The sequence below is a fragment of the Candoia aspera genome, chromosome 7 (assembly GCF_035149785.1).
Source record: "Candoia aspera isolate rCanAsp1 chromosome 7, rCanAsp1.hap2, whole genome shotgun sequence".
Classification (NCBI taxonomy): Eukaryota; Metazoa; Chordata; class Lepidosauria; order Squamata; family Boidae; genus Candoia; species Candoia aspera.
Genome location: NC_086159.1, coordinates 58657455 through 58677360, shown reverse-complemented (window position 1 = coordinate 58677360; position 19906 = coordinate 58657455). Strand labels below are relative to the sequence as shown.

The 19906-nt window shown below is 35.8% G+C and overlaps 2 protein-coding genes across 3 annotated transcripts in view; one reads left to right on the top strand and one right to left on the bottom strand.

Moving 5' to 3' along the window:
- AASS (aminoadipate-semialdehyde synthase) overlaps window positions 1-5680 on the top strand; it is a 38735-nt gene extending 33055 nt beyond the window's left edge. For both annotated transcript variants that reach the window (XM_063309547.1, XM_063309545.1), the window contains 3 exons: window positions 1027-1115; window positions 2144-2320; window positions 2865-5680. In XM_063309547.1, coding sequence (XP_063165617.1) covers window positions 1027-1115; window positions 2144-2320; window positions 2865-2983 — 385 coding nt within the window. In that variant the 3' untranslated portion in view covers window positions 2984-5680. The remainder of the gene's footprint in view (window positions 1-1026; window positions 1116-2143; window positions 2321-2864) is intronic.
- Window positions 5681-7420: 1740 nt separating this feature from the next.
- Window positions 7421-19906, bottom strand: part of PTPRZ1 (protein tyrosine phosphatase receptor type Z1) — a 102918-nt gene continuing 90432 nt past the window's right edge. Inside the window, exons 21-30 of the mRNA XM_063309346.1 lie at window positions 19716-19879; window positions 19211-19346; window positions 17172-17318; window positions 15576-15669; window positions 14743-14816; window positions 12966-13094; window positions 12273-12419; window positions 10102-10244; window positions 8960-9095; window positions 7421-8479 (exon numbers count right to left, since the gene is read on the bottom strand). Of these exons, the coding sequence (XP_063165416.1) occupies window positions 8339-8479; window positions 8960-9095; window positions 10102-10244; window positions 12273-12419; window positions 12966-13094; window positions 14743-14816; window positions 15576-15669; window positions 17172-17318; window positions 19211-19346; window positions 19716-19879 (1311 nt within the window). The 3' untranslated portion in view covers window positions 7421-8338. The remainder of the gene's footprint in view (window positions 8480-8959; window positions 9096-10101; window positions 10245-12272; window positions 12420-12965; window positions 13095-14742; window positions 14817-15575; window positions 15670-17171; window positions 17319-19210; window positions 19347-19715; window positions 19880-19906) is intronic.

Genomic DNA, 19906 nt, shown 5'->3' with positions numbered 1-19906 from the left:
TTTCAGCTGCCAATCCTCAGATGCAAATAAGAATACTGTAATAATTTTAGGAAAAAAGTAAATTTATTAGTGACTCTAGAGAAAGCTAAAGATGAATGCAGATCTAAAAGTATCAGTGGTATTCTGAGTTTGAATACCATGCTGAATAGCCTCAATACAGAATGTGTTACAGTTGTCATACTGAAGGTCACAAAAACATATGACAGCAGAAATGTCTGTCTCCCCCAGAAGGACCATAGCTAGTACCAAGGCACAAAAGCCCTCCCAAAATTTATGCTTGTTCATTAGGGTAGAGAATTGCCCCCTAAGGAGAGGAAAAGCTAAGAACTTCCCTGCTACATATCTTATTTCTAGTATTTGTTTTTATTTATTTATTTTATTTATTTAGCACATTTTTCCACCGCACATCTCAACGATTCTGGGCAACATACAATACATTAAAACAACAACAGTTCATATCAATTCAACAATTCATATCATAACAACAATTCATATCAATTCAATTCTATGAACTCAATTGTTCATAGAGTCCCTTATCTATACAGCAAATGTACACAAGGAGAATGAATTGTGCACACCTCATAAATATTTGGAGTGAACTCATAGAATTTAGGGAGAGACTTGATATCATGATTTTGCTTCTCTGTTACTCATGTACAGGATGTGGAATTCATACCCCTTTGTCAGTCCTTCACATGTACTTAGCAGGGTATAGATTTTCAGGCTTTTTTTCCAAGTTTGACTCTTTAGGGTGTGAATATTGTTCCAGAAATTTGTGTATGTTCAGTTTACATAGCCTACATATGTACACGAAAACATAATTTTCAGTGTAGCAGTAATAGTACTTGTTCAGATGTGGCTAAAGGGAAAAAACAGCTCAGGGGCTTTATCTTCTGTCCTTTACACCTGTTGGTCAAACTGTACTGCAATGATTCTCCTTCAGGTGCTTCAGGTTCTGATTTTGAATTCCATGGGGAAAAGTCTTACTATTTTTCTTGACATTACCTGCTGTTATCTGCCTTTCAGGTTGGGATTACTTGGAGATGAACCTGTTCCAATAGCACATAGTATAGTGGAGGCACTGGCCAAGCACATGGAAGCCAAGCTCCCATATGGTAGGGAACATGCTCTTCGCCCTTAGTTGTATTTTCTGATAGCAGATTTTACTGCTGGCATGCCTGGTTTGTTTCATTTGGGCAAAGTTTGAGAACGATCAATTCCTATTTCCTTTTGACATTCTTCTATGCACCCCATTCCTCAAATTAGTAATGATGTTGGTTTAATCCATCGGATCTTTGCATTTTAGTTTTGAACACCAGTTAATCTCACTAAGGCACTAGTTTTAGTCCCAGGAATGGATAATCCTGCTGAAACCTGAAAGAAAATATATATGAAAGAGAATATATATGACAGTGTGGACTAGCCCTCTTTCTTCCCCCCAAATTTCCCGTTGGTGGAGCAGCTCTAAAGATAAACTGTAATCAAGCATGCTTTGCTAATTTATGCAAGTAAGGTTCCCAACTGCATAGAGTAATGCCACCATATCCTTGTTCCTCTTCGAGGCATCTCTTCAACCCAGGGATGTCAGAAGAGTTGGAGAATGACTGTGTTAGACTGTGCAATTGTCTACATATGTCAATAGGGCTCTGTTGTTCCTGAAATCAATTTGAAATAAATGCATTCTGATGATTTTAGTGTGACTTTGGATGAAAAAGATGGGCATACTTTCTGTATTGCAAAGTTAGTGATAATTGAGTTTGATAATGTAAGTAAAGATCTTTTTTTTTACAGTTAAAACTTTATTTAGCAATAATTCAGCATATACAGATATAGAGATACTACAATATATTAATTTCCCTCTTTTAAAAGGTACATTGTTTTATTTTTTATTATAATCCTTTTATTTATTTTATTTTATTTTTTATTTTATTTTATTTTATTAACAAAGGTGTGCGTTATCAAAAAAAGATATTACCTATGAATGAACAGATAATTATTGAGGTTGTACAATTATTACTCAATATAAAATTAGTAAAAGTTACCAAGCAGAATGTATTAAGTTGTGCTATTTTTGAAATAGTTTTGCAGTTCACTTTTAAGTAGGCAACTTGTCAGTGTTTTTTAATGCTTTCCTTTTATTTAGGCTCTGGAGAGCGAGATATGATAGTTATGAGGAATGAGATAGGAATTAGGCATCCATCTGGTCATCTGGAAGATAAATATGTCAATCTCGTAGTATATGGAGATGATAAAGGATATTCTGCAATGGCAAAAACTGTGGGGTACCCTACTGCTATTGCAGCAAAGATGGTTCTAGAGGGTATGTATCTTTCTTCCTGTTTTTTAACTAAGGAGTCATTGAATGTAAAGTGATTTTTTTTTAGGTAATTGTTATAAAATGCCTCCTGAAAAAGCATAACTTACTTATACCTATCAGTGTGATACACTATATATGTAGTAAGTTATGCCTGAGTGCCCAGCTACTTATTTTAAAGGGCTCCAATTACACTCAGTGAGGTTTTGTTAAAATAAGGAGTTCTGTTCCTCTGCCTTCTAGGAATATATGTGGAGTAACTTCCCATAATGATCCTACCTTCATAATCCTAGTATGTTCCCCAGCAATTTAAGTGATGGATCTCTTTCTCTGAGTAAAAGGAAACGAGTTGTTTACTTGAAATTAATGCACTTGTGGTAGTGTTTCAAGAATAAGTAGAGACATAAACCTTGATTGCAAGTAGGGTGCCAATATATTTTTTATTAAATTAGTATCTAACTTCCTTAAAATAAATGTAGATACATTATGCTGTTGTGCCTCTCTAAAATTTGTTCAAATAGAAAATTATATTTTTTATTTTATATTTCAGGGGAAATTAACACCAAAGGTATGATCGTCCCATTGACAAAGGATATATATGGACCAATACTTAAGCGTGTTCAAGCTGAAGGCATTGTATACACAACCCAGAATGTTATCAAGCAATAAAGCAGACTTCATGTTTCCCCTCAACCACCCATCCACTGAGTTTCTAGTATGCACAAATTGAAGGTTGAAAATCTTGTTTCTGTTCTGTTGAGAACCTCCAGCCTTTGGTTAAGGCTTTCACATGAGGTTATCTTTCTGAATTGTGTTCACTAAAGGCCGCAGTCCCAACTAGACTTATATGGAAGCAAGTCTTAATGACTTCTGAGTAGGCTGTGCTGTTTGTGTGCTGATCCCAAGTGTTTATCGTAGTATGGGATGGTATCTCTCTTCAGAAATTCAGAATTTTTATACTGAAGGCAGGGCTCTTCAGGCAGTGCCAAAGTATTTTTAATTGGTTCATAAATGCTGAAAAATTGCTGCATATGGTAAATGTTAGACTATTTTCCAGTACAGTATTTCCCTTTAAAATGTGCAGAACAGAATGGGACTCTAAATTTAGAATGCTTTTCTCTTTCATTCATTAGGTATGAAGGAGATTGTGATCTGAGTGCCCAAACTACTGATTTTGAAAAGCTCTCATTTCACCCAGATATGGTTATGTTAAGAAGTTTTGTTATACATTCTTAGAAGACTATCTATCTATATCTATCTACCATCTATTTATCTATCTATCTATCTATCTATCATCTATCTATCTATCTATCTATCTCTATCTCTATATATCTATATCTCATCCATCCATCCATCCATCATCTGTCTGTCTATCTATCATTTTGAAAAGCTCTCATTTCACCCAGATATGGTTATGTTAAGAAATTTTGTTATACATTCTTAGAAGACTATATCTATCTATCTATCTATCTATCTATCTATCTATCTATCTATCTATCTATCTATCTATCTCTATATATCCATATCTATATCTGTATCTGTATATCTATATCTATATATCTATCTAATCCATCCATCCATCCATCCATCCATCATCTATCTGTCTGTCTGTCTATCTATCATCTATCTATCTATCTGGTAACTCATTTCTCTATGAGCCAATTTTGTAGTCACTCTGTGATTTGATCCATAAGCTTGATGAGCACCTACACTTATTCCTTGCATAACAACTATGGAGTCAAAAGTAGCTTGGCCACTCTTAAAACTTAAAATAATGTTGTTGAGCATTTTACTGAGTTGCTAGCTCAGTCTAGGCATTTCCAGTTGGGTAACAGAGCTGGAAAAGATCTCTGTCTGGAACTCTGAAGACCTTCTACTCCAAAGGAGACCTTAATGTGCAATAGGCCAGCCTTTCCTAACCTGGTTATCCTCCAGCAGTGTTGAGACTGCAATGCTCCAAATTCTTAGACTGTATGAACAATTCTTTGAAAACCATAGAAATTGATACAGCTGTAACAGAGATGCAGTGTTATAGCCAAAGGGAAATCTATTTTTCAATTGCACTGTTAATTTCTAGAAGTTAATCAATGGCATTTTTCTATGTATTGAGAATATGATTATTCTAGACCAATGTTCTCAACCTCGGCAACTGTAAGATGTGTAGACTTCAACTCCCAGAATTCCCCAGCTGCTGAGGCTGAGAAACACTGTCCTAGCACTTCAATAATATACATTGAAAATCCTGTTGTGGAGGGGAAAAAACTACTTTGCTTCACATTTGCCAAATGTTACATTGTTTGAAAATATGTTCTATTGGGCAATATCAAAATACTGAAGTGTTATGGAAAGTTGCCAATTAGTGTATTTATTAGTGTTCTGCAGTGCCTTGTAAGGTCTTTACTTGCTTCAGAATTGGAGAGGAAACAATATATTAGGTAGATGTCTTGTATATAAGACAATCTGAAGAGTTCTTGTTCTGTAACCGACTTTCAGATCAGTGTCACACAAATAATATGAGCTGATTTCTTTTAAGTGGAGACAGGCTGGGTCGAGGGAGCAGCCAGGACTTTTTCCTTAAAACTATTCTGGAATGAAGAAAAGTAATTTTTTTGTATCTCAGGGAGGAAAAAAAATATATGAGGGGAATTCATTTGGAAGCACTGATGAAAACTCAGTGTGATATGGAAGAAGAATGTGGAGTCCATGCTGAAATCTGTGGCCATACATTGCTGTCAACTCAGGTAGCTAAATTAATGCCAAAATAATTTTCCCAGCAGCTTTAATTCCAAGGTACAATGAGTATTATCTGTGGCTCTTTTCTTAGTATTTTTGGAATTAGTTGAATCTGCAAATACTATATTTAGACATGGGTCCCAGATATTTTGGTGTTTTAGGTCAGAGCAATGTTTAATACTGTTGTAACAGCACAATCCTGTGCACATTTACTGAGAAGAAAGTTCCACTGTAGCCAGGCAATAGAATGTGTCTATAGCATTGTGTCTATAGATTATAGGCTTTCAGTGTGTATAGGATTGCGGCATTAATATCCCTAATTCCCATTTTTTTGCTTCTTGCTGATGGTAACAGAACATGGTTTCTATTTGAAACTGTTTAATTTTTCAATGCAATGTCCAATGTTCTTTGTCTGCCTTTTGTGGTCACTGAAAAGTAGGGAAAAGTAATTGAGCAAAAGAGATTCACTGGAAATGTAGTGAAACTATTTACACTCAGCAAATTTTGCAGACAGAATTCTGAAGGCTGCTAGCCTACAAATAATTTGCCAGCTGATTTGATAATAACTTGCCTCAATTTGTACAGTCTCTTTAATGTAAAAAACCGTTCCAAAATAAATCCAAAAACTTTAAATCATCAAGCTGTATTACTGTGTATTACTATGGATCATGCGTACAAGAGTGTGCAATGGGGAGAAGTGGGAGAATAAGGAGACTAGGAAGTAAGGAATAACTGTCTAAGTAGAGTTGCCGGAGGAACAAAGTACAAGTTTAGATTTCAGTCAGGGCACAACCCTTTTAAGTGAAGGTGAACTGCAGAGAAAAAACCTGCCTTTTTAAACATACAGCCTGGGATGGGATTAGCCTTCCTGATTCTTAGATGGACTGCTTTGGGGCTTTCAAGGTCTGAATCATCTCTGGATTACTTGATTTTTTTTTTTCAAGAAATCCAGAGTTGATTCAGACCTTTACTTTGTTTTCCTCCCCAAATGAATGGATTAGCATCATGGAAGCTTTAGTTTTATGTGGTTTCCAGTTTAAAGCATCAGAAAAGGACAAGACCTTGCCAAACTAAACCCAGAGTCACTGAGAAAAAAGGGTGTTTGTGAGAGACTGTTTTATAATTTGGTATTGTTTTTGAAAAGTATTTTCCTACAGAGGGTAAAGTAAAGGGGCCATATGTTAGATTGGGTTAAAAGAACCTGGTGTTTTTGCTATCCTACCATACAAAAATAAAAGTGTTTGACTTTCAGGTGTGTAAGGATCTTTGTTGGATCAAAGCTGTGTGAGAAATTCTTCACATACTTCAAAGTGTTCAGACTGCATTTCTGTAGAACTGTAGAGTTTATGTATAGTTACTACAAAGAGGCATTAGATTCACATGCAGAAATGTTTTGTATTCTCTTAAGCATAAGGCATCTGTTGGAGGCCCTGTTTTACAGGGGATGTCCTCTGTTCGGAAGATCGCAATTTCTGGTGACTGCATTCATGTAGATTTATTAACAGTGTTAAAGAAATGGTTTGGCCATTGAATTCTTCCAGGGTGTTAACTGCATTAACTGCAACTATCCTTAGCTTCTGAGATCAGTCAAATTTGGCTGAAAAGAAAAGTACAGTTATCCACAGGGTGGCTTCATCACATGAAAGGAAGACCTTCTGTGAATCATGAATTGAAAATATTTTCAGAATTAATGAGGATTTGTGAAATTGCTGCAATATTATAAAATGTCAAAATGAATCTTAATGGATAAGCCTGTATACCCGTAGCCCTGGCCTATTTTACAGCTAAGGATGTGTGATCCTTTAGCACATTGCCTGATTTTGTAATCAAAGTTTTTGGTTCCAACAACAACAAAAACATGTCCATGAGGCACCAAGTTAAAATCAAGAAATTTGGTTGATTAATAATGGACCAGAAAGTTATGTATTGGAACAATGGATCACTGTTATAAGTGAAATACTGGAAACTTTGCAAACTATATAGTGGATGGACTGACATTTAGGAAAGGGGGTATGTATGGGAATCATCTGATTGTCTTTGCTAGAATTGCTTGTATCTCTGATAGAGTTATTTCTACAATTTATATGCCACGCAGTTCCAAAAAGGTTCTAAGCATTTTACAAATAATACAAAAATAAAAGCAACAAGGAAAACAACACCATCCATGAAAACAATAACAGTAAGCTTTCCTGTTGAATAACAGAGAGGGAAGACGGTCATCATATTCACGCCCTATAGGGAAGAGGCCTGCAATAGACGTCACCATGGCCAGTGTCCATAAGGATAGTAGCACTTCGGAGGGTTTGGGTGCCAAATTTTACCCTAAATATGTAAGCCTCCATGTCTGTGAATGTTGTCCTGCCTTGCCAATATTTTGCTGTTGAAAAATGAAAAAGCATCTCTGAAGGTGCAATGGGGGCCTTTAAGAGTGATGAGGCAGATTTTATTTTTGCCAAGTGTTCAATACAAGCTAAAATACTGATACTTATTTTTGCAATGCCATGAATAAAAACCATTGAAACAATGCTGAGTACAGATGTTATTTTCATAGAAACTTCATATTTCAAAACAAGTATATTTCAATTTCCCACACAAGTTAAAATTACATGCAAAGATAGAGTTACTCATTTAGGATGCATGACAATATATCAGAAGCTACTAAAATTAAGAACAGGTAATGAAGTACATAATTTTAACAATGCAATTACTCAGAACTAGAAAACTGACTTTGTAGTAAAATATAAAAATCTACAATTATAAATATAAATTTGGTCCATGGAATCCACTCTAGAAATATTTACAGTAAGTATCAGCTCTACTAAATGCCTACCAAAATCTTAAAACGTTGAATATTACAGAGAATATATTTACAGTCTACCATATTAAAAGTTAAATTTCTAACAAATGGTATTAGGAGTGCTATAAATAACAGTAAGGGAATTAGGTACTAAAATGTGTGTTGCTGAAAACTTCAGCATCTATAATTATGATAAAATGTAAGTGAAAATATAACCACAAAAATTAAAAACTAATACTGTAAAAGACTACAATATCATCCTTAGAAACCGAAAAGTTCAGAAAAATTAGTTCAAACAAAACAAAATGCATTACTTGGTTGTTGTTGTTTTGAAAAAGGCACACATTGTTAATGTATTTGCAAGAAACATTTATTCAATTCAAATGAAATTAAAAAAAGATTAATAGCTGGACATCTCCCCATTCACCCTGCCAAATGTAAAAAAGGAAGTATTTCCAGCTCTGGGTAATTGCTCTGCCAGATTTTGATTGAAGTCAAACTAACGATTCCAAGCTCTCTGCCACACTGCCTTCTGGCAAAGCTGAGCCATTACTGTCGATGGATATTGAAGGATTTTCTTCTTGCCTTGAACTAACAAGACTGAGGATAGTTTTGTATAGAAACTGGTAATGGTCCTAAAAAGATTGTGGGAGGGTAGAGAATGATGAGTTGTTAGTGTGGCTTGTATGGATCACAAGAATCACTAATATCACATTCAACCACCAGGTGACAAGAAACAACAATGGCATGCTCGGGAGATTTTGAAAGAGACACCATTTGTCCATCAATCTGTTAACCCACAGGAAGGAGAGCATTTTCTGTGGCCATAGAATAATGCATATTGGTTAGGATGAAGATCATGGGTGATGGTAAGGACGAAAAGGAAACATACTCAAAATGGTAATAGTGTGTTTTGAGTATGTTCCCAACAAAATAAAGAGTTACAGATCAAGTGTATCCACGTTCAACAAATTGGCAAATTAATTGTTGCCAATTTGAAGCAATAGCAGGCCTGCTATTTTAACTACTTAGTGTGATTTTTATTGCTTTGGGAATGGAGTTTCACCCCACAAAAAATGCAGTTTCATCATGCAGAATAATTCTTGCCTACTTACAATATCTGTGAAGACTCCAGGTCTCATCAAATTGATCATCTTAGCTACGTGATAAACATCCACACAATTTTCATTTTCTAGCTGATGCATAAGTGTAGTTAATGCACAGAAGGTACCTGCTGTCACTCCTCCATGCCTTATGAAAGAAAATATATATACACACATGTAGAAAAAGGACATGTTCCACATTTTGAGAAAATACCCAAACTGTTTAATATACAGTAAATGCCATTTAGGATTTTCTATAAGGGGTAGAGAATCAATCAAATGTGATTTATTTATGAGCAACCTGCTGGTTCTACTCATCATTAGATAGGCATATCCACTAAATAATATATTAAAGGGCTCACATTCCCTCATTTAAGAGCACACTTAGTTACAATTTGATCTGCTTGATTAATATTACAGTTCTTTTGAGATATAAAAAGTAACCATAACAAACGTTGTGCACATACACTACTTTTGGACAGCTTAACAACTGGGTCATTACAATCCTCTTAGTCTCTTGCCTTCTGATCCAAAAATTCTATACTTGCAATTCTACCAGCTTCCTTTTTTTCTTTTTACTATTTGTCAAAATCATTTCTCCATATATGTTTCTTAGGTCTATTTTGAAACTTAATTCCTTTTGAGATGAAATTATAGTTAACATTTCTGTGCCACTACTTATTTTATTATTATCCTTCTGAGTAGTTTTACATGGAGTTTTAAATGTGCAAATACAGCAGTGGCCCATATAAATACTTCTTCATTGTCCTAAACTACAGAGGACAGCAGCTATGTATTCCTGTTTTTTTCCTGACATTGCAATGGCTGAATACTAAGAAATTATTAGTCACCGCTTTTGCCTAATCTTTTCCTTACAGTGCTTTTCTTATTCTATTAAAGTGTTACTAATTCTTTTCCATGTGCTCTTTAAATTGTTTTACTCCATTTACAGTCCCCACAGATGCAATATATTGAAGCACAGAATAGGGTCAAGAAGGCATGGTTAAAAGATGTTGAATACTGGCAATTTTTAAGTGGAAGAGAAATTTGGGCCTTGTTGCTTTCTATAAATATGACTTATAAATCATAGATGCTGTATGAAACATACATAGAGATATCAATTTAACAGCTATTGAAATTGCATTAATACTTACTCATCATGAACAATCATAGGGCCATCTCTGTTGGAAGTTTCTTCTTTTATGATGCTTATAAGTTCAAATGTTTTACTAATAGGGCTATCTGGATTTGGCCATTTTGGACACTGAAAGTGCCTGACTTCAAGAACGTAATCATCCTCAAAGATTAAAAAAAAATCAGCACATTTAATTGATTCACATTTATGAAACAGGTATCCTTATTTTGGTCTTGTGAATAATACAGTTGAAAAAGCATGGTTGGCTTGCAATTTACACATAGTTCTGTGAAAAAGTACTTGCCATTTTTAGGTGACATCTTTGAACGGTGACATATCTTTGCCACTAAATGTATCAGAATTACTGATATATAAAAGTAGCACATTTAATTGATTTAATTAATTGAGTGAACAGAACCCCCTCCACCCAAAGTTTGGGTCCTGTTTCATTTAGTTCATGAACAAAATAATCCTACATACAATGTACCAGTGGGAAAAAATAAATTTTCCCCTAATTCAATCAATCAAATTAGGGTCACGTGTGGATATTCCTTTAAATAAATAGGCCGGAATTTGTCCAATATAAATTTCAGCTCATTCAAGTGAAGTTCTCACCATGCAGATTCTAGAGGCAAGTCATATGCCTCTCAAATTAAATTTCTGAAGACCTGGGTAAAAAAGTCATTGCTGCCTTTCAATCTGGAAAAGCTTACAAAACTATTCCTAAAGCTTTGCTGATCCACAGTCAGAGACATAATCTTAAAATGGAGAAGATTTGGAGAAACAGTAAATCTTCCTAGAGTGGCCATCCTGTTAAAATAAATAAAATGCAACATAAAATTGTCCAGAAAGTTACAAAAGAAACTGAAAACATCAACCTTTTTTGCTTTGCCTGAAGTCAGTATTTGTGACTCACCATCAGCACAGCATTGGGTAAAAATGGGATCCCAAGGAAAGCAGTAAAGTAAAACCCATTGCTCAATAAGATGATTGCTTATCCATCCCAGTTACTAAAAAGTATCTCTATGGAAGAATGTTCTATGGAGAGGTGAGTTAAACAGGGCCACATTTGGTCTACACTGGTGTTGTTATGCCTGGTGGAAGCCAAATGCTGCATTTTACAGTAAGACTCTCATACCAGCTATCAAGCGTGGAAGTAGTAGTGTCATGGTTTGGGGTTGTTTTGCTGCCTCAAGAACTGGGCAATTTGTCATCTTTCAAGGAACCATAAATTCTGCTTTGTGTCAGAGAATGCTGCATGAGAAAACCAGGACATTAACAATTAACTGAAGAACAAGTGGGTTAAGAAGCAAGAGAAATGATCCCAAACATGCAAAGAGGTCTACAAGAGAAGGGATGAAAAAAATCATTCAGCAATGGTTTGGAATGGTCAGGTCAAGTCAAAACTTAAACCCTATACAAGTGTTTTGAAAGATCCTGAAATAAGCAGCTCACGCTTTCAAATGTTATTGAGCTGAAACAGCTTGACATGGAGAAATGGCCAAAGTTCCTATATAGACTAATAACTAATTGTAGGAAGCATATAGCTGCAGTTACTGCAACTAAAGGTGGTGCAACTAGATACATAATCAAAGGAGCCAATTACTTTTTCATACTCATGGATTACATATTGGATGACAATTTATGAAATATATGAAACAAGCATCAATGTGATTTATTCACTCAGACTGCTTTGCACATCAGCAAGACCCACACGAAGCTCTGATAACATTCAGTGGCAAAGTTACATAAAAATCGAGAACCTTCAAAAGGGCATAAATACTTTTTCACAGAACTGTATAAATTTATGTACAGTACTAGTTTAGAAATAGTTTCCATGAAGATCTTAATTTCAATCCTTTTCTCGTATTTTTATAGATCAATAAAGATCAATAATCCAAATCTAGGAACATGTATAAAAGTCCTTAAAATTCTATTTTTGAATAGTGGTTGTTATGAATAAACACTTTAAGGATATTCCAACTAAAGAAGGAGTAATTATATTCATGGCTTTACCTGATGCCTTACTATGGCATATTTAATTCTGACACTTTGGAATTATAAAAATTTAATGAAAATGGGTAGAAACCAAGCTATTGTAGACCCCCCATACAAGCAAACAATCATCTAAGTTGTGTTTTAGTTCAAATGACAATAGAACTCTATTATATAATAGGAGAACAAGTATACTTGTGTAGCTTCTAAAATGAAATCCTGGATTATGAGCTTCTCTTCATTTGATAAGCACTTGTGCTCTTCTGAAATCAGGCTGACTTTAAAGCTCTCACAATTTATAGGATCTTCTTTGTTTGGCCAGTAGACAAATTCATCTTCTGCCTGCTAAAAGGAAAACAAACAAACCCAGATTTGCTATGAACAAAAGTAATGATTATTTTATCAAACTAACCATGACTTAATTTACTGTAACTATGCATTTTAAGATAGGTCAGTAATCATGATGAACGTAAAATTTATGAGTACAATCAAGAGTTTTAAAGTATCAGGCATTGTCCTGGTTTCTTTTAGCAAATAGTTCACTATTCAGTGCATTTTAAAGCATAAATATCAACTTTTAAACAAAGTTATCATTATAGTACTTGCCAGGGAACAATTTCCTATTATTATTCTTATGGTGCAAAGATATTATCTTTCCAGAATTCCATCATTTTAATGTATTTTATTTTATTATTCCTATTATGTCTAAGAGACTATTTTTCCATGTCCTCATTAAGATCCTAGTAATGAGAAAAGTAGCTTTTCATATCATTTTCTTACTTTTAACATCAAGTTCACTAATCAGTAAGAAGATAAGATTCTGTTTTGTGATTAACAATTCTAGTAAGTAATAAAGATACTGATATGAAGCAAAGTATTTAATCTTACCATATTCTGACTATCAGGGAGCATAACAATTATCTGAGCATTGTGATCCCATATTATTCTCCAGAAATCTTTGATAGTATGTAGCAGAGGATGCTGGGTAATAATGAATTCATTACTTTGATAATAACCCTGTAAAGAAGACAAATTAAATTAAAGACACCCTGTTTCTTATACGCATCTGCTTCTTATAAGGAGTGTTCTTCCTTTTAATAGGATTGTGCTGTTTCTTAGAAGCATAATGTAGATATGCTGGTGCATAGACCTCAGTCTCCTTCAGAAAAAGTTAGAGCTTCTTATTCAACCCTTTCCCTGATTTGCTTTGTAACTACAGGGTTTGGGTTTTTTTTTAATGATTATATTGGTAAGGAGGAATATTCAATCATTTTCATTTCTTTGATAGTGAGCGTGTTAACTTTTGTCTAAAAGTAAGCTATTTCTGAGTACATATGCAAGATGACCAGTACCAGAATTATACGTAAAGCTTTTAGGAGTGTTAAACAAGAAGTTAATTCCATTTATGCACTTGAAACAGAATATTAATTGAATCATATAAAGCAAAGATATTGGGAATAAAGTGAAAGACCTGGTAAATTACTCATCTCTTGGCAAAAACAACTGCAGCAGTGTAACAGCATCTGCACTATGATGCTGGATGGTCTGAGTTTCATTCATTGTTCAGAACTGATCTAAACTTGTTGATGTTGCATAATCTTAATAGCTCTCTCTGTAGATATGTATCCACACACTTTAAATTGACTATTTATATATATTCATTTAGAATGATAAATAACTTGTGCTATTGCTTTTGTGGTTTTAACTTCTTTAGTCGCTTATAGGTTTTTAATTCCCCCCCCTCTTTTCTAGGGGTTTTTTCCCACCATTTTTTTTCTCTCCTAGATAGTTCAGTATACTGTTTTCCTTTTTTTCCCCCTCTTCACTTTATAGCTTGTTAAAAACATTTAAAAACAAGGAAACAAAAAAGAATAAAGATGGCAGAAATGACAAAACTGGAGGTCAAGGTCCATGTGTTTAAAAATTAGTCTGACTGATTTCCTATATATAACAGAATGTGCTTTTGTGGTATCTCTTCCTCCTTCTTTTATTGTATTTGTTTTTATTCCCCAAGCTGGCTAAGGAATTCTGGGACTTGAAGTCCATACATCTTACAATTGCCAAGGTTGAGAAACTCTGCTACAAAAGGTACAAAATAGGTGAATTAAGGTTCCCAAAGATGATGTCTTTCATTAGGAGGACACTAATATGAGCCTGCAGGCCCTGGATTTGGTGTCCTTCCAGACTGTAATCAGGGACGGGGGGCAGTCGGGGAGGGGAGGGCACTGCTTGAAGCTGCACTTGCTCCGTCCTGGGTCATCCTGGGGTTGGGATGGATTAAAAAAGCTATAAATAAATATTAAAGTGCCATCTCCAGCTATAAAAAGTTCCTCTTTCCTAACCTTAAGTACTGGCATGGATTCTGAAAAGCTCTTCAACTTGAAAAAAGCTGTGCCATGATATCAAAGCAAGATATTGTGTAATACAGTGTTGGCCTTATATTTTACTTGAATACCCATATATTTATGCCAAATGGTACAACCTATGAATGGCACTTAATTCATGCAAGGTAACTGCAGCTCTCGGTGTTCTTGCCTGCCTGGACTTGCTGCTGCCTTGCTTGGTCAAACAGGCAGGCTTGACTGACCCAAGTGAAGTTCCTCAGAAAGCTGACACCAATGTGTAGATCACATCAAATTACAGTGTGATTTACAAGGTAACTCACCATAATATAGGAAGCATTAATGTAATCCGTGCCCTCACCAGACAATGATGAAATGCCAACTCTAGATCTTTCCACTGTAAAACAAAGATAAGAACTTACTGGGGGAGTGGGGTACCAAACACCAACCATTTTTCTGATATAGATTCTATAATTCTCCAAATCAAAGAAACTGGAGGAGCACCTGCTAATAACACAGGAACCACATATCTGCAGCTGTATCCAATGTATTTCTTTCACGAGAAGCTTGACTTCATGAGATCCAGAAGAATAGAATGGATCCTTCCTTTCTTCCACCCTTCTATCTAAGCAAATGATGAAGTACATTGGATCCATACAATTTATCCCTTCAAATGAAGTTACGGAAAAGCTGCTCCTCCCCCACTTAGTAATGTATGAAAGGGCTTGTAATTTGGGAGATAAATGCCATTTCTTTCTACTAAAAGTCCATGAAATACAAAACTCCAGAAAAGAGGGGATTTGGGATGGCTTGGGTTACATCATCTGAAATGTACAGAGATCCTCACAAATGCATTGTCACTTTGAGTTGCTCCATCTGATTCATTCTGAATCATATCTATGTAAGTTTAGTTAGTGAAACACCAGAAGTTAGTGTAAATCACTAAGTACCACAACTTTTAGTATACTGCATATCTAACTTCAGAACTGGTCAGAGATATTAAAAAAAGGGAAAGTGCAAAACAGCAGGTTCGTTTTCCCTAAACTTCCTTTATCATGATGTACATCTGGGATATCAATAACTACTACAACAAAACCACTGTTTTAATTCTGTGTTTATATTCAATGAATTTTAACATTTTTTTTAACAAACCTACCAGGAATTATAGATGAAGTCCTGTTCTTTTCTCTGTTACACTGTTTCAGTGCAGTAGAATAATCACACTGTTGGATGTTAGATTGGTTCAGAAGCTGAATGAATGAATGAACGAACAATAGTAGTATTAATAATAGTAATAGTAATAAACAAGGATTGCTTTCTGTGGACAATGCATGGGAGCACACATTCAGATTTAGGACAAAGCCACATACATTATACTGATCAGGGCCGCAACTAGGGGGAAGGACAACCGGGGCACATGCCCCGGGCACCATGCTGGGGGGGGTGCCAGAATGAGTGCTGGGGGGTGCCAAAATAGGCATGGAATCCATGTTTGCCCCAGGTGACACAGACCCTACTTGTGGCCCTGATACTGATCAATGATTCCAACTCTCATTGGTTATTCACACTGTAGATAGGATACAGCCAAGAGAACTTGGTGGATCCATAACTAAGGCACTCTGAGGTGGACCATTCCTCATTGATATTGCAGTCTGTTACCCACTTAATTATTCCAATCCCCCCCCCAAAAAAAAGGAAAGGAAAGGAAAGAAGGGGGAGAAGGCATCTTTCAGCTAACATCATCCTCTATTTATGGAAGTGTACCATAATGTACTAAATGTCATTCTAGTTAGTTGTCAGCTTGTTTCCCTTTACCCCCTTATCCCGGAATAGTAGAGGTCTATTGCCTTCAACATGACTGCAATACTTCTGCATAAAATCCATTGGCCTACATTCACCTTCCCAAATACCAGGATATACACAAACATAGGCCCATATAAAAGGTTCTGTCCAGCCATCTATAATTTTTCTAAATCTCATCTATACTACACATTCTGCCATGAAAAAGTAGGATAGGATAATGGTGGAATTCCAAAGCACTACTGACAGATGCTTTGTACTTAGTGGTGCAGTCATGGACAATTGGATGGTTTCAGATTCAAAAGTCTTTAAAAGCAGTTGATGAGGATTGAAGTCAACTGGTTCTATATCACCACTGGGGCATGATGTGTCCATAAGGACTAATAATGCTTACTGCCAAGTATTTTCATTGAAGATACCCATTTCATTATTATTCTTTTTCACTTCAAAGATATATTTTTTGATCCAAGCATCAGGGAGGAAAAACAAATTCCATTTTATTCCTGCTAGGCATCTGGAATAAACTGCATAGATGGAAAAATGACAAAACATGTATTATGATGTCACAGTGCAAACCCTAGAGTTTTCTTCTTACATTCCAATGTCGTACACATCTGCGTAAGTTGTATCAATTGTGTTATGAAATCACAAGACACATGTCATTTTTCCCCTAATCTGCAGTCCTCGGTGACCTTTGGTTACGGTGCTATGATTTCAGTGAGTCAAAATGCTAAGTGCAAAAACCCAGAGTATTTCTCTATTTCTAGTGTGAACTTAGTTTAGTTTTATTTTTCCTCAATATATCAGAATGCAGAAGGCATGGAACCAAATTGGTAGGTAGGAAGAGAAAAGAAAACTTGCATGCTTCACAGAAGCAGTACTGCAGCACAGTGGTTGAGAAAACTGAGCTGAGCCAGAATTTTGCCTCTCCTTGAAACCCAAACCATCTTACCTTGAACTGTTTCTCTAATCTTGTCTTTCCCATTGCTCCTGGGATTAAGAGGGAGTTCACATAAGCATGAATGTGACTTTCAGGTACTTCTGTTTCTTTGCTTAGAATGGCTTCCACAAGTGCATCATGAATGAAGATGTACTGTTCCTGGTTTACAAGATGAAGACACAGTCTTGGCTATAGCACTAGTCTTTACTGTGGTTCAGTGTCAATCAACTTTAAGCTATGTTTTACTATCAATTATTCAGCAAAACAGAATAGATCCCTCTAAAGATTATTCAAATTTATTCCAAGGTCAGAAACACATTTTCTACAGTTACAACAATTATAGAAATTACTATATTACCATGATTATATTCACTACTGATCACTAGGAAGCATTATACAACCAGTTTCATTCTTGCTGGAACTTGACAGGCATAGGTAGTCCCCTATGTTTGGGATTATGTACTATATGCTCAACTGTTTAGTTCTCCTTAGATTTTGAGGTTTTTAGTATGAGACTCAGTCAAACCTACAGATCTCTAGTGTGAGAGTGCAAACAAATAAGAAAGGAAGGTATACTATTAATAGAATCAATAATTACTATTTTCATGTGTGTGTGTATATGTGTGTGCTTGTGTGTATATCAGAATTTTGGATGGTGCTGTATATTAAACCCATTCCAGAAGTGATCTCCATGGCAGATTTCTAGTTTGTAATTTTAGATCCAGATCAGAAAAGTTCATAAAATGGTCTCACAAAAAGTAAGATGTAGTATGGACACACTATAGTAGTAACATAACGTGTAGAGAGAGATCAGTTTGCTGCCCCTGATACTGTCTCCACCTTCCATGTAAATACATTCAGGATTTCTTCTTCTAATTATTATAGTTGCGGAACAAAAAAATAAGGTGCTGATATTGATTTTAAATACCTAAAGGGCTTAGGCACTTTCTATACTCCTCTTATAATCTATACACTGCTAAAACTCTCATGTCTTTTTGATACTTTGCAACCTTCAATTGGGTAAAACTCTACATCATAGGGCAAAACTTTTTCAACAAAGGTACCTCAAATGGGCTAACTTACAGAATTCTTAGACCCATTACTCCTGTGGGAATGAAATTTGGGAAAGTTGTTGCCGTTTCAGCGCTGCTGCTGTTCATCACCACCGCCGTGCTTCCGTGGTCAGCCACGGTCATCCTCATTGATGTTCCCTGACAGCTTCCCACAAGTCAATAGGGAAGCTTGGGAAGCTTGCATGGAGAAAGTCAGTGGGGATCACACGACTGCAGCTGACCACAGCAGCGCAGTGGAGGGTTTAGACTTGCAACTTCCTGCCTGGGAAGCTTGTAGGGAGAATGTCAATGGGGAACCTTGCAGGGAAGGTTGCAAGTTGCTCAGGTAAATCTCCCCCACCTGCGCACCCTCTGCCAGTGAAAGAATAATTCAATGGGTCATGGGTTGTCTAGTAGCTTTTAAAATATTCAGATTTTCATTTGGGAGTTCCAGAGACACATAGGCAGGTTTACAAGACCCTTTTTCAGTGCAACCAGCTTCCTGTTCCATGTCAATATTCCAATGTAGTAGTGGTGCCAATAAGGTATGGTAAAAAAGTCAAGATGGTGGCCCCAGTGGTGTGATCAGCACATAAAAATGGGTGCAGCTTCAATAGCACCATTGTGGTTGTCATCTCTACCTTTTTGACCACACCTTGTGCACACCACTGCAATGTAAAATGTGGATGATGTCCACAAGTAAAATACCTATGTGCCAATTTTCTTGGCTTGAATAGATTTTTATTAATTCATTTAACATATTTCCCTAATACTTGCACTGAAAATATTACCTCTTTTTCAGAACTAATCAACTTTCAGATAGAATGTCACCTGTTTTTTGAGGGGCAGGGGGGCCATTTTGTAACTGGGGTTTATAATGGTATTAGAACAGTAGAGTATTTTTAGTTGTCTCATGTTAAAATCCACCTAAAAACTGAACTTTTGTGAGTTTTCATGATACAACATGGACACTATAATTCAAGGCAAACGTTTTCTTACCTCTGTCTGCACCAAATAATTCCTTTGTGTTCGTATATGCTTCAAGAATCCAAATATGTTGACAGTCCCTTCATGTTGAATTTGCTGAAGCATACTATCTAATACTATGTATGTGCCTGTCCTTCCAACACCAGCACTGTTAAACATTAAAATGTATGAATATGTATAAATTTGTGAAAAAGCATAATACAACTATCCAGATCTGTACTTTCACAAAAACAGCCATCCACAGAAGAAGGGGTTTGATGCTATATACATCCTTATAAATAGCTGAAAATAACTCTACACTTTATGGTTCAACGTCTACTTTGTTAAAGTGATGCCTAAAATGCACTTAAAATAAATGGGGAAGCCAAGTTATGCAGAAGACCGAAATTTACATGAATTGGAAACATTAAGAAGATACGGCTTTCCAAAGACCTATAGACATGTTCATTAAGTTTTTTCTAATAATTAAAATGGGAAAAGTGGGATATGCATCTAATAAGAGATGAAAACCACAGACCTGCAGTGAACCACTACGGGGCCTACAGCATGCCTTTTAGCATACGATGCCTTTCGAACAAATGTCAGCACTGGCAACGTGTATTCAGGAACACCCATGTCAGGCCACTGAGTATAATGATACTGAGAAACTAAACGGCCACTGGATCTTCCTTTTTGGGAGCCCTATAACACAGAATAAAAATTAAATCA